The sequence below is a fragment of the Centropristis striata genome, chromosome 23, assembly GCF_030273125.1.
Source record: "Centropristis striata isolate RG_2023a ecotype Rhode Island chromosome 23, C.striata_1.0, whole genome shotgun sequence".
Classification (NCBI taxonomy): Eukaryota; Metazoa; Chordata; class Actinopteri; order Perciformes; family Serranidae; genus Centropristis; species Centropristis striata.
In genome coordinates this window covers 17,634,445-17,649,402 of record NC_081539.1, presented here as the reverse complement: position 1 = coordinate 17,649,402, position 14,958 = coordinate 17,634,445, and the positions used below count along the sequence as shown (strand labels likewise).

Here is a 14,958-nt window from a genome sequence, read left to right as displayed (position 1 = left end):
TTCCTCCTCTGCATCCAACATGCTGCAGTAAATATTATGCAAAAGCAAATGCCATTGCAGTGGAACAAAAAATTGGGTTTAACTTTTTCTCAACTTAGTTTTTTGTATTAACTGGGCAGGAACACTGAACTGCAGGCTGCAGAGTGTGTTCACCACCAGCAGCTCTAGCCCTTATGTCATGTTGCTTTTCATACATTAGAAAACTCATTTGCTTAATCTTCATGCTTTAGAGCGCTTTGGAAATGTTCCTTTTAGTTCCTTGAATAGTAGTCCCAGGACTAAAATTACCAGGAACGTCTTGGTTGGAATGCAGCTAATGTCTCTGATATTACCTCTACAAATATGCACACATTAATGCACGTGCATATGCAGATCTGACTTACTCTCTCGGCTTGGTGCTAACCAGCACCCTGAGGGGCCCCTTGCTGTTGCAACACTGCTTAAGTAAAACTTCCACTTCAGAGAAAGGCCTGAGGAACACCAGGTCTCCATTTATGGCAAACAACTTCTTTCCCACCTCCAGGCCAGCCATCTGACAACAGAAAATAACAGGGGAGAAGGAAATATGAAGATACACAAGTACTGAGTCAAGCATCAGGTTTTGATGTCATACAGAATTACAATGAAATGTTTCTCATTTAACTTTGTTGCTATAAATATCAATATTCCCAAAGGATTTATATATATATATATATCACAAAGAAAAGTGTACACACTCCCATTCAAAGGAGACAATATGGCAAAACTTTTATCTATGACCATACAGCTGGATCCTGTTGTGGATTTCATTGTCCTGGACTGAATATTTAAAGGCACACACACACACACACACACACACACACACACATACACAACTGAAGTCTCTATGCGATCCAGACCTTCCGAGCGCATTCAGTGCTACTTCAAGGCTGGAGGGAATTATGGGTCGTGCGCTCAGATTGATCACATTAGCCTTCAAACTCCTCTGACCCATTTTCATTTAGCAGATCAAAGCTGAACACCAAAGGAAACCTCAAAAATATTGCACCATTGAATGCGCTCTATTTTTGCACCATAATGCTTCTAATCTTAGCAACCATGTCCATCACCATAAAGCAGGTTAGCGGTTTGCAGTCTTTATGACTGATGAGTGAACCACACTAACAACAAAAGGTTTCCGCTAACTGGTGCTCATCTGCTATGAAGGCAGAACAACGAAATCACATGCAGCTGAATGACATTTAATAACAAAGGGGATCAATGCCAGAACAGCATGAAGCCAGAAACTTTTGGCTACTTTGTTACAACACAGATTACATTAATTTGTACAAAAGGTAAATCCACTCAGTGTATACATATTTATTGAGTAAATTGAGTTGTTAATGATATTACTAAGTGTGTGTTCTCACCTCAGCTGGGGAGCCCTTCTCTACAGATTTGATGATTGGGACTCTGTTCCTCTCTTCCAGCGTAAACCCATAGCCGCCATCACTGGGCCTTATCTGGAGAAAAAAAACCGACACGTCTCCCATCAGCAAAATCCCAAGCCAGCAGACTGAGACATTTTCACAGAGCACAAACACACACCAGAAGCAGATACTGGTACAGACAGATAGCAGCCACGGTAGTATTTGCTCACTCCTCACAAAAGAATGCTTACTGAGGTATAAAATGGACTTTTGCAGTGCAATGACTTTTCCTCCCCACAGCTGTGCGCTTCCTGATGAATTACCGTGTCTTTGGTTTGTTCCGAGTTGTAGGTACAATATCGCAAAGTCATAGTGTATTAGACAGACAGGGAGCTAATCAATCAATAAGCCGCCATAGAGTGCTGAGAGTGAGTGCTCACCAGCAGAGACTTGGAGATGACGTTCTCAACTATTTTCAGGTCGTGCTTCATGGGTTTGTGTTTGGTGTTGGAGCCCTCCATCTCCTCATCAGCAAAGAAACGGAACAGCAAGGGCTCGTCCTTGAATTCACTCTTTTCCAACACTGAAGGAGATAACAACAAAGTCATGAATAAATAAAAGTCAGAAAAATGAAACTTGCTGAATAATCATATTCCAGGCAAATACATCTTTTTTTTTTTTTACTGAAAAAGGTTTAAACCAGTGTGTTTGAAAGTTTTAGCTCCTTAACTACAGATGCTGACAGTTTTCCAAATCTCTAATGATAGTTTCATTTATTTGCACAGTTTTAGAGTCAGGTGGTGTAATATTGTTGTAAGATTGTTTTTGTTTTGTTTCTTATCTGTCTCATGATAAAGTATTTTGTGGAAGTTTAGATTAGAACTCCATTTTAACCATAAACCTATTATGTACTTTTGACAAATTATTGTGTAAACAGATTGTAAGCAAATAAATGGAAACCCATGGCTGCATGGTAATAAAGAAAACACATTAAAATTCTATAATAAAGTAACACAGTTTGCAAATTGGTTGGTAATGTGTAGTGAATATGATTTGTAGTTAATGGGCTAAAATATGCAAAACAGCTAATATTGTCCTCTAAAACAACTGTAATAAATTAAAGAATGTTCTAGTCCAATGACCCCAATTGCCTTTTGATGGTTTCTTGAAAACTTAATTCTAAGAGGCATTCATTGATTCAAGGGGAATATGTGCAACTCTTTATACTGAATACTTTATGCTTCATGGTGCTGTGCATAATTAGAATATATTAAAATTATCAATCAAGCATTTTAATAAAGTTAAGAGGTTTAAACATGATTAGTCAAATGCCCAAATGGAGCTTATCCACATGTGTACCCACAAATACACACCGTGAGAGAAAGGGAGACCCGACTTTCGTGGCAAGATATCACTTTTGAATGAACCCAGTCTCCACAGCAACATAACGCCTTCACCAAGACTTCATTTGGAAATGAAAAATAACCCTGAGGGGGAAAACAGAGTTTCCCTCTAACATTGCCTCACTCCATTCCCCTCAGGATCAGATATAGTGCCAATAGGTTTAATAGCCACGTCGTCAGGCCAAATAACTTACTGGCACGAACGGTAAAATTACCCCAAAGGCTGTGGAAGTGAAAGCAAGCTTGATGGCTGGGACTGTTATGTTCCATAGATTTGCTGGTAATTTGTAGCGTGAGGCTTGAACTGTGGGTAGTTGGGAGCAGTTACATCATGGATGTTCACGGAGACACGCTGTGACTCATACTGTACTGTATGATGTGGACTTTGGCACAAGGGAAGCGCGGAGTTAAAAACAAATCTGACTCGCGTAAACAAATTGTAACTATGGCTACTGAGCATTTTGCGCTTAAACTGACAAACATCCATGTGCCAAGTTCTCACAGCTAAAGCAAACCATGCATGTTCCCTGCACTTGGCTACTTGAGTCAGATGCACACAAGTATGCATGAAGTTAATGACAGTATGCATGAATACAGCCATTGCCCTAACCACACACACACACATACAAATTCATTCACTGGATTGGAAAAAAGTTCTATTCCTGTAGCGTGTCAAAGGGATTATAAGTAGAAATGGAAAGAGAACAAGAGTGGTTGTGTTCTAAAACAGGATGCTAAATGCCAGGCGCCCTCTGTGTGGTTTCTCCAAAGCATTCAACTCTCATTCAGGCAATGATGGAGAGGATTCCACGGTTTGTGAGCAGCAGGATCAGAAATTTATTTTGCTCTGTTGAAATCCTTAGTGGTGAAAAGTGCTGTACCGTGATGCATGAAGCCATTGTCGCACAGCTCCACCCCCAAGATCAACGCTTCCTCCCTGGTTCTGCAGTCCCCCTGCAGCAGAAGACACGAGAAAGAGAAAGTGAAAGTGTGGATGCGGAGGAGAAAGGTTTGAGCACAAAGAGTGGATAGAATAAATGCAACAAGGGAAAAAAGAGGAAAAGAGACAGAACAAAGGACATTGTATGTTTAGAGAGCAGTCAAAATGTCACACTCACACCCCCTCCCTTTTGTTCCTGCATCCAAAATCCCAGAGGTCAGCAGAGCCACTCCACGCTCCATCTTAAACACAGCCAAAATCATGTCTAGACAGCATAGTGTGACAGCTCTTCAAGTCCCACTGAAGGAGTGAGAGCTGGCCTCGGTCAAACACATTCTAGAAGACTACCACACACACTTATATGCACACACAAACATATGATGTCTGCCATTGATTGTGTGGTGGCCGCCATATACATTTCGTTTCTTTGTTGTCATCCCGGACATGACCATCAATCTGTCAGCCTCAAAGCTTCCTGTCAAAGCCAATAATGCTCAGCTGTCGAATCAATTCAGCTGGTCTTTCTTCGTTTCCTTTTGGCTCGGCTCAGAGCCTCGAGTCTGATGGCAAGAAACGCTTTGTTGGCTCAGTTTCATTCCTCCGTTGCACCTTTGAAGTGGCACGCAAAACTACATACACAAGTATCGAGCTGGTGTGTTTCATGTTATGCATCACTTCAAACTAGAAAAACCATGGTGGCATATTAGGGTCATTGTAGGTTACAAAATAAATGAATAAATTACATGGGGGAGAGTAGAATTTCAAAAATTAAAGAGGAAAAAGCTTGAGATATTCTCTGAGTTTATAAGGTCATACATTTACAAGAAACAAACCAGAAATCCTCTCAGATTAGAGTCACAAATTTCTGAATGGATCAAACTCCTCAAATTATAGATGCCTCGACTGGCTGTGTGTTACACCTGCACTGGATGACCCAAAAAACTTATAGGAAAGGCAGGAAATACTCCTCATTTTAGCCCAAAATTGTCTTATTATCATAATCAAAAGACATTGCCATGAATTGGGCTTGTTCAGAAGTAAACTACATACTAATCTGGATGAGGTGATAGCTTTTGTGCATCAGGAACTCAAATGCAATGAAAAAATGCAAGAATTTTTCTTTTTTTTTTTCGTAAATTTACTACTTTATTCTCAGATTCTCAATATACAATTTATTTCCTTGTAAATTTCTGATTTTAATCTCGGAGCCTTTACGTTTTTTTCTCAGAATATTATTAATGCCACCCAGCTTTTTTAAACAAAGCTAACAATGTAAAATGTTGGATTGCAATTTGCTATGAATCATTTATTGGGACAAAAAAAGTTATCATACTTCTTCTGATAGTATTGCTCATCCATTACTTCGGATGAAGCTAAATGAGGTTTTACCTGTGCAATAAGCCAGTCTATGAGCTTGTTGGCCATCACCACTGATTTGTAGGTCCGCAAATGGTAATCCTTATCCCTGGAGGGGCAGAAGAGCAGAACATTTCATGAGAAGGATTAGAAATACAAAATTCTACCTTTAAACCTGGACTCTGCCATGCTACTATTCAACTCTGTGATTCACTTCAATTGGAATAAACCCAGATGGTGAACATATGGAGTAGTAATTCCTCAGGTCTATTTAAACACAAATAGCAATGGAGCCTAAAAGAGGGCTAATAATTCCCACTGTCAGCAAGGCGTGGTCACTTTTCAAGCCCTGGCAGTTGCGTCATAAATCTGAGAGAGTTTCTGACACTTGGTGACAGCAAAACAGCATTCCTCCGAGCATGGCTGGTAACGGCCATGCAGTGCTTGGCCCTGGGGTGCCCCATGTCAGTCTGCTGTTGCTGTTCTCAGTGTTGCCACACAGACCCCGAGAATGCTGTCTGAAATGGAGCCGTGACTTTTCCCATGAACACAGGGGCCTCCCCGGGGACATGCAGGGGCCGAGCTGAAGGCCGGGAAAGTCCAGAACCACCGTGACTTCCACCACTGCACCACTTCCACCACATGCAAACACTCACTCAGACACACACACACACACACAACTGCACATTCACATGCCTGTCTTGCACACACAGAGTTCAGACAAGTCAAACATGACATGTGGGCCAAGTTAAAGTCCAATCTCAGCTGTCTGGAGCTGTTCAGAATGTGAAGCGTGAGAGGCCGAACGCTGCCCTGTTTCCTCCACAATGGAACATTCTGTTGCGTAAGTGTCTCTGACAGCCTGCTTTGGTCTCTGGTGAGGACGGTAGTGTTGGTGTTAGCCGGTGAGGCACGTTGCCCTGCCCTGCCGTGCCATGAATAAGCCACTTGGACCAGAAGACCCTGTTTTTTCCCCTGAATGGGATACAGAGAAAGGGTGATTGGGGCTACAGCGGCTGGTGCACAGTGAGGCTGTCAGAGTGAAAAATGGGGGGTAAACAGCGGTCCAGTGGGCAGCCATATGTCCGGCATGAGGAAACAGCAGTTTGAGGAGTAACAGAGGGAAAGGTCAGAGAGGTGGTTTTTAACTTGCTGTCCAAAGAGAAAAGTTTGCCTTGACATTTTGTTTGGAGTAAATGGATGATGAAAGCAAATGTTGCACTTTCAAAGCATTCTTGGGAATATATTATGCAGAGGATGCTGAAAGTTCAACATTTAATCAACTGTTTCAGTCCTGATGAATTAGTCCCATGAAGTACAGTGCACCATATCGTTAGTTATTTTGAAAATCCTACACATACATCCATAAATATATAATAAAAGAGTTTCTGGAGGAGTCGTAAGCATAATGAAGAAAACTTGTCAATATTTATCAGACGCTGAAGTGAAATGCCAGTTTTTCCATTCTTCATGAAGATAATTTATGAGTGACCTTCGTGGTATTGTGTGGGTTTGCGGCCTCTCTGTGTGCATATTGAACATTTCTTCTCATTGCATTATTAAACCTATGACTCTGTGTACACATTTTTAGCCTGTAGTAGTAGTAGTTTATTCCCAGGAGCTTTCTAGTGAGGACCCCAGGGCTTGAGGGGGGGCAGAGAAGCTGTGCGGGGCTACGGTGGTTGCGCAGTATACGTTCCCCTCTCGTTCTGCCAGGAAATTATACCTAATTAGGCAGGGGCTGGTTGCTCCAATTAAACTGTGGCATTCCCAGGCCCTGTGATGCACTGTACTGAGCTCTCGGTGAGAACACACTGCACAGATATGCTGGCTAACAGCACACACAACTCAAGTACACCAGCAGGAGTTTTTATGTGAAGAGGTTTGGCCTCAACACAAATGCTTATGGACCAAATGCTGACACACACTCACATAATCGCCCTTTAGGCCTTTTAGTAGTTGGATCAAACAGAAATACAGAGGGGCTTTTATACTGGAATACATGCAGGATCAGCGTGCCCCCTTACAGCTATGGCACAGTTTTATTGGTGTGAAATTAAAGCTTTTCCTCAGGCCATTTGAAATGCAGCATAAACAGGCAACCTTGATGCGGTGCTCTGTGGTAAAACACATTAGCAGCCTGCAACTCAAACACTGTTTAAATGGAGTTTAAAACAACAACACAGAAAACCAGAGCATGCCAGCAAATGACTCCTATAAAATGAGATTGCTCCACTCCTAACTCTCTTAGACAAAGGGATGTTTCATCACATGTGCCAGAATTGCTCAAAAACACCTGTTTCACATTTGGCTTTTAGTGACTATTTCATGGGCATGCTGGATTTTTCTAATTTCACACGTTTACTCTAATTACCCAATATAAGATGACTAACTGTGAGCTTAGTTTTATCATTCCAAGTGTATATCTGAATCACATATAATAGCAAACAGAACTCAGTCTGATTTCAGTACTGAATCAGGGTTTACTTCAGATATCAAAATGGCTATTTTGCATCATGTTGTATGTTGGAGAATTGGAATCGATGTTTGCCTCCTGCAGCACGACACCATGTCAGGCTTTTCAGAGCACAGAATCAATATGCCATCAGTCGCACTTAGTAAAATGTGTATTGTAACTGAGGGAGCCCTTTACAGTAAAAATGGGGCAATTTTAGATGTGATGAATTGCTTGAACCATGTAACCTAAACATGGTGTAGACACACTATAAAAGAGGAGAAAATGACCAGAAACCCCCTGTAGGTCTGGATTCATGAAAGCTTTCAACTATATAGCATGATCTTCATCAGTACACTGTAAGTTATATTTAGGATATTTTCACTGCTTAACCTTGCCCTCAGACAGCCCTTTCCAACAGGGAATGGCTGTTATACCCATCTATGCTCTCTTAGAAGCCACCAGACTGCTTTGCCAAAAACAGTAATTTTTACTTTGCAGAACACAGGATTTGCTGGCCTACTGCTGCCTCGATCTGTTAGTTTGTTTGTGTTATTGTTTAACTTTGGTGAATCCAAACTAGCCCTTTAAAACACCAAAGTCACACAATAACATAAACTTACTAACCGGTTGAGGCAGCGGTAGACCAACAACTCCTGTGTTCTGCAAGATAAAATTACTGTTTTTGTCAAAGCAGTCTGGTGGCTTTGAAGAGAAAATAGATAATGGCTTCAGTTTGCCATTGGAAGGTGCTGTCTGACAGCAAGCATGCACTATAGAGTACACTTAAACTTGTTTTTTTTAGGTGGCAAAACATTTTGCTGCTGTCCCATATATAACAGCACATTGCTTAGCTTCCGTGTTAGTACTCCTGCCTGCTTTTCCAAACTTTAAGGCGTGTCGACTGCCCTCTACTATAGGCAACACATTGACAAGTACCTCATATAACCCCCCTTCAAAAAAAAAAAACTTTCCCTTTAGGGCTTGCAGCCAAGAACAAACTTTCCTGCTGACAAAGATCATGTGATTTTGTGTTTGAAAGCTCCAGAAAAAGTAAATTAGCGCACCTTGAGTTCAGATTGCCTTCTACTAGTGCAACTATTTCAAGAATGACACCTTGTCTCTGTGATTGGGAAAATAGTTAACAATGTGACAACAGGCTATTAAATGCAGAAAATGAACTCTTAAAAGCTCCACGAGGGACTCATCTTAATGTTAGCCATTTGTCTGTGTCCCACATGCACCCAAACTACTTACAACATCTGACAGACTCAATCTTCCTCACCACATCTGTGTTTTGAGCCTCGGCAGATAAAACCTGCCAAGCTCGATCAACCACACGCCCCGCCGCACTCCATCACCATCTGTGCCAACTCCTCCGAAGTCAGCTCCTCTTTAAAAACAATGAGCTCATAGTTCACTGTGATATTTTTCTCCTCCGCTCTGACTGCTTTGTGGTGAAGCTAATTTTAGACGTAGGAGACAGATGCCAAGCTACTGGGGCCTCACCTGGCCGGGTCGGGATTGAGTGGAAAAGAAAATGGCTACCTACCTGATGACAGGAGTGAAGAGGCTGTGAAGGCGGCAGAAGAGCCGAACACCCTGAGAAAAACAAGTGAGGAGGTTCTGATTAGGTCAGTGACAGGAATGTAAAATGTGATTCATAATAAATTAGGCTCTAAAGCTGCACCGTTACCTTAGATATGACATCATGCATGTCACTTCTGGGGTGGTAGGTGCCGTCGTCGTAGCGAAATCGGTACAGTACAGGCTCAGGTTTGAACTGGTGTTTGTCTGTGACTAAGAAATGCAATTCAAGACATAAGTAGGTTTCTGAAAGGAGAAGTGCCAGAATGAATAAGAAAAAAAGTCTCAAACCCTAAGGGTGCGTTATTCATCTCGCTTCAAATGTGAAAGTATAAGAGGTTTAAAAACATATTGAAGCCAAGCAGGGCTGCATGGTGAAACAAGCTTTCCAGACAAGAGGGGGACTCAAAGCTCATACAGAGCGGTCACAGATAACACAGCTGCTCAGAGCTCCTGCTCCTCTTGCTTTAGGGAACTTTGTCGAAGGCCCTCCAAAACATAGTAATAACAGTTGGCTCTGTATTCTTGGCTGCAGCCGTGCGGGTTCCATTAAAGGTTTTTATGAAAAGATATTCAATCGTTTTTCACATGGGCACTGTGAAGAGAGCTCAGAGGGGCTCGGAGTTATTCCTCTCCGTCAGGAACGGCTCTAAAGCCCAATCTCATTTCTCTCTGTGAGGAAGCAATAAAGCACCCCCGAGTGATTTAAGATACAATTTGGCCTGGGGCCCTACTCTTTTGAGGAAAAAAAAATACATGCAGAGCAGTACGCGCCATTTAGTGTGAATGCAAAGCATTAGCCAGCTTAAGCCTCATGCACCAAATACACTTGTTACTCAAAGAAACAGAACAGCCACTGAGCAAATATTACACAAACATTACGACGAGAAGAGATTAACATTTATAATCCCTTACCTAAACATTGTGTCAAGGGAGTGTTTAAATGGGACACCTGCTAGGACATAAATAAGACAGCTGCGTCTGCATTGTAGGCTCAAGCCAGGGAGGGAAAGTGTTGTGAAACTGCTTGTTGAATGAGGAACATTCATAGGACATGGCTGGAGGTTAGGCCAGGAAACGACAGGCATTTGCATGCTCGACACCGTGCAGTACAAAGGAAATTAGACTGTGGTAGATTTGGTTAGAGCAGGTCTGAGTGGGAGAAAAAAAGGAGAAAATTGTGAGAACGAACCATGGTGGATGATGCCATTTTCCAGCAGAGCTTGGCCCAGGTGAACCCCTTCTTCTGGGTTGCCTGTCTCACCGATTTCCATCAGCCAAGACACAAACTCACTGCAGAAACACACCAGACAACATATTAACACACATACTCACTCAGAATAACACAACAAACTTAAACAAAATCCCCATGGGGAAGCCCATCACTCCATAGAAGAGAAAGTGTGTGATCAGTGGAGAAAGCTTTAAATTTACCCTTGATAATCTGTAAATTGGAAAAAAGCAGTGGCCTTTGCCATCATTACAGGAAGTCTTTACAACTCGCTACGACCAACACTTAGTCTAAATTGATGTGACTATGGCAACAAACACTTTGTTGGAGAAGAAGGGTGATTTATTTACTGCTGGGAGCCACATCTGTCTGTTAAAACAACCAGCAGGCTTTAGTTTTTGTGTTTTGGTGACTTTAACTTTATTTACCTTGGACGTACGATGTAACACAACAATCCGAACAATTTAATTGGATCTTGGGAAGCTCATGATGAAAAATGCAAGATATGTTTTGCATCATTTGCAACTGGGAAGAGGAAACAAACCCATCGCCAGAACAACAAACACTGCATCCAATCATCTGAGGGTCCAAATGAACTAAATGGGATAATTCTCCGTAATTAAGTGATTGAGAGAGAAAGAGAGAGAATGAGGACAAAATAAAGGAAGACAAAGTGGGTTGAGGACAGGCAAAGTGGCAGTAGCTTCTCCGGTTACTTCCTTGATGTCCCGTCTCCCAATAAAAGACAAACAAACACGGCCAGCGGCACCACTGGAATTCTGTGGAATTCACTTCCAGGCCATGACGGAGGTGGCCGGGTGTCTCGAAGGGGCAATTACAAAAACGTTTTCAGAGAAACAACTGACCAAACAGCCCACCTCCGTCACTCTTTAACCACTCATCCTTGGCGTCTTTTCTCTCCACAACAGACCACAGGGGAAAACACAAGTCTATAACAACGTTAATTTGTCAACCTTTGTACCTTAACCATGGAAGGAAAAACACCCTGAAAGTTTGGACTGTGTAGTTCTCATAGCCTTGAGACGATTAGAGTCACATATGAAATAACAGTGTCATGCAATTAAAATTGACATGTGTAGCGGGGTGTAACAGATATATCCTGGTATGCATTTATAGACTCTATGTGTTGGTCATATCTGAGAAAAGTTGGCAGCCTTTAAAGGGATAGTTCAGATTTCTTAAGTGATGTTGTATGAGGTACTTACCCACAGTCAATGTACAGGTGCATCTCAATAAATAAGAATATCACAGAAAAGTTTATTTATGTCGGTAATTCAATTCAAAAAGTGGTAATAATAACACATTAAATAGATCCATTACACACAGAATGAAACATTTCATGTCTTAATTTATAATAATTATAATGATTATGGCTTACATTTAATGAACACATAAAATTCAGTGTCTCTCTTTGAATATTACGAAAGACCAATTTTAAAAAGTATGTTTAATATGGAAATGTTGGCCTCTGAAAAGTATGTCCACCTATATGCACTCAATACTTGGTTGGGGCTATTTGACTTGAATTACTGGATATTTTAATGTATTCGAGATGCACCTGGATATCCACTGATTTCTGTTGCTATCCACAGGCATTTCATTTGGAACTACTTTTTGTCAACCATAGAACTTCCATGTTCCTACGCAGACACAATTCAGCCTGTTCAGTCTCCATCTGCAAAGGTTCCGATTCATAAAGATTTTCTTTTTTGTCTCCCTATAGATCAGCATTTTATCGTCGCTGTCACAATCACTCATTTTTAATTTCCTGTATTTGTTGTCTCTTCACTGTATTTGATGAACACTTTTGCACTTAGTCTATTTATAGTATTTTATTTTTATATTTATTGCTTTTTAGCTTTATTCTATTTCATAATTGGGCTCAGCTGGGACATGAGTACAATTTTTCTGTCACCACCCAATGTAACATGTGATGGTAATGACAATAAAAACTCCTCGAATCCTTACAAAAACTAGCGACTTCTGACCAAAACAGCTGATCTCTTATGGCGTAGGAAGATGGAAGTTCTATGGTTGACAAAAAGTAGCGCCAAATGAAACAGCAATGTCAATGTCAGCAACAAAAATCAGTGGATATATCATTAATATAGTGTACACATAAACAGGTTTAACATTTTTAGGGTGGGCCTTTGTTTGGGTGGTTTAAATCCGTTTTGTGACAGTCCCCGTCTGCACTCTGTTTCCTGCCTGGATCGTGTTTCTGGTTTTTCCAAAACGGGGAACGAGCAGACCATCATCTACTCCAGAGAAGACATTGACTGTGGGTAAGTACCTCATACAACCTCACTTCAAAACATCTGAACTATCCCTTTAATAGTCCTCCATGGCTCACAGTTCGTTTTATGGCTGAACATCTGCAGTGTCTTTATCTACTGGACCAATTTCAAAATGTTTTATCCAATTAGCCAGTTAGACAGGAAAACATGGGGGAAATCACTCAGGTTGTAAAATACTGATTTCCCCTTTAAGGTAATCAAATCTCAGACAGTATTTACTTTCAAACAATAATGGTACAGTTCATTAATTGATGTTCTGTATAATATCTGCGCATTGTACAAAATGCTGTCTACATCCAGTCTTTTATTTAGCCTCAGCTTAAATTAATCATTCCTGTGTGCTGATAGAGCGAAAGGCGTATTCCAACTAATGTCAAAAAGAAAGAGCAGAGACTGACAAAGACAAAGGGCACTTCTTACAGGATGCCTAACCTTTTCATTGAGCTCTTAAAGGGCTACTTCATCAACGTCTTTCACAACGAGGAGACACTATTGTCTGTTACAAGCAGAAAAGACACACACATTGAATGTCTTTTGTTTTTCTGTTTATTCCAGGTTTTAAAATTGGATGAAAACTGCAAGCTAGGTGGCTGTCACACACATTTTCTTTGATGAATTACACTGTCACAGGAAGCAAACCACAAATGCGATTGTACCACTTAAAGGGGAGGAGCTCGGGACCCAAAAATAGCCTTTGGCCTTAAAAAAAAAAAAGAGGAATAAATCAAAAAGAGAAAGAGGAGGCATGGAACAAGAATAAAGGCAAAGCATTTCACAATAGAGGGAGTGGGCTGAGTTAAAGCCATAGGCAATGTGGCTTTCATCAGAGACATACCATGCTGGTTCCAATTCACCAATTACGCCTACATGTAATCATCTCCATAATCATCGCAGACAGGGGAAGTACAGAGGGGCTAGTGATGTCTTTTCACCCACAAGTGGTCACCCAGGTGTTGGCCGAGCTCTATACAGGAGTATAGAGTTCAAGTTTACAAAAGGAGCTTCCCCGAGCTGCTTTCTCACCATACGATCTCCTTAGACTCAACGAGGTGCCCACATATGACCAATGTTTGATCCTTTTAATCTTTTTAGCTGACAGATCCATTCCTCCTCCAGACCGCGAGGGATCTGGTGTTGTCTGCGTGGACCAAAGGAGAAAGTAACTCCTCATTCCAAACCACCATGCGATGTAACATGGCCACAGCTATGCCCAATTGGAGTTTTGGGTTGTTTTTTCTCTCCCTCTCCTTGCTTTTAAAAATAACAGGGATTTTGAACAGGCTGTTTAAGCTCAGTGATTTTAAGCGTGATTATTACCAGTCAAAACATCTCTGTAAAAATGGAAAACAAATGGAAAACATGGGGCACTCTGGAAAGTAGCAGGGCGTTTACAAGACAAATTTGTTATAGGATTCCAAGAGTCAAGATAGGAGCGCAATTTTAATAACATCCAACCAGGACTGTCTTGTGAAAGTGTTTTATTTTATTTCCAACCCTTTTTAAATCACATTGTGTCATCACTCTATAAAAAGGCCCTCACATGGATTTTTCATTTTCAAACATGGAGAGCTCTTCAGCTACAGCCAGATGTTTGTAGATTTTATTATTCTGATCCAGCTTTGTCACCTACTGAGTCTCACAATGTGTGCTTCCCACAAAGGCCTGCCATGTGGGAGGAATGGGCTTAAGGGATAGTTTGGATTTAGTGTCGTGGGGTGATATGAGGTTGTATTTCCTGAAGTAGAAGCCGGTCGGCACGCCCCAGTGGGAAGGCAGGAATGCCAACATTAGAGCTAAAGAATGAACTGTGGATGGTGGCAGCAATGAAATATTTAGAACCAGCTAAAAAATACAGTTGAAGTTTACAAGGTATTGAGAATTTTTTCACCGATTTACCTTGTCATCAGTTTACGCAGGGGGATCGGTCTTCTAAACTGACTGAAACACTCAACATTAAAATTACACTCAATGCACATATGTTCTCCAATTTACTGCCACTTCAACATGTTTGCACAACCAGTGTTTTAGTTCGGTCTTGGTCATTTGTTTGTTTGTATTTTTATTTTATATATATATATATATATATATATATATATATATATATATATAATTTATCTTTATTCTATTTCATTTTTATAATTCTATTTTTATTTTAATTACCTTAATCTGTTTTTACTCTTCCCTTGTGCTGCTGCAACACCTGAATTTCCCCCATGGGAGATCAATAAAGGAATATCTTCTCTTATCTTCACTTATCTTAGTTTTCGTGTGACATTGGAG

At 41.0% G+C, this 14,958-nt stretch overlaps 1 protein-coding gene across 1 annotated transcript in view; it reads right to left on the bottom strand.

The window, feature by feature from the left end:
- prex2 (phosphatidylinositol-3,4,5-trisphosphate-dependent Rac exchange factor 2) overlaps positions 1 to 14,958 on the bottom strand; it is a 113,461-nt gene that overhangs the window by 57,772 nt on the left and 40,731 nt on the right. Inside the window, exons 11-18 of the mRNA XM_059327167.1 lie at positions 10,322 to 10,422; positions 9,239 to 9,342; positions 9,095 to 9,144; positions 5,121 to 5,196; positions 3,673 to 3,745; positions 1,829 to 1,971; positions 1,389 to 1,481; positions 384 to 532 (exon numbers count right to left, since the gene is read on the bottom strand). Coding sequence (XP_059183150.1) covers positions 384 to 532; positions 1,389 to 1,481; positions 1,829 to 1,971; positions 3,673 to 3,745; positions 5,121 to 5,196; positions 9,095 to 9,144; positions 9,239 to 9,342; positions 10,322 to 10,422 — 789 coding nt within the window. The remainder of the gene's footprint in view (positions 1 to 383; positions 533 to 1,388; positions 1,482 to 1,828; positions 1,972 to 3,672; positions 3,746 to 5,120; positions 5,197 to 9,094; positions 9,145 to 9,238; positions 9,343 to 10,321; positions 10,423 to 14,958) is intronic.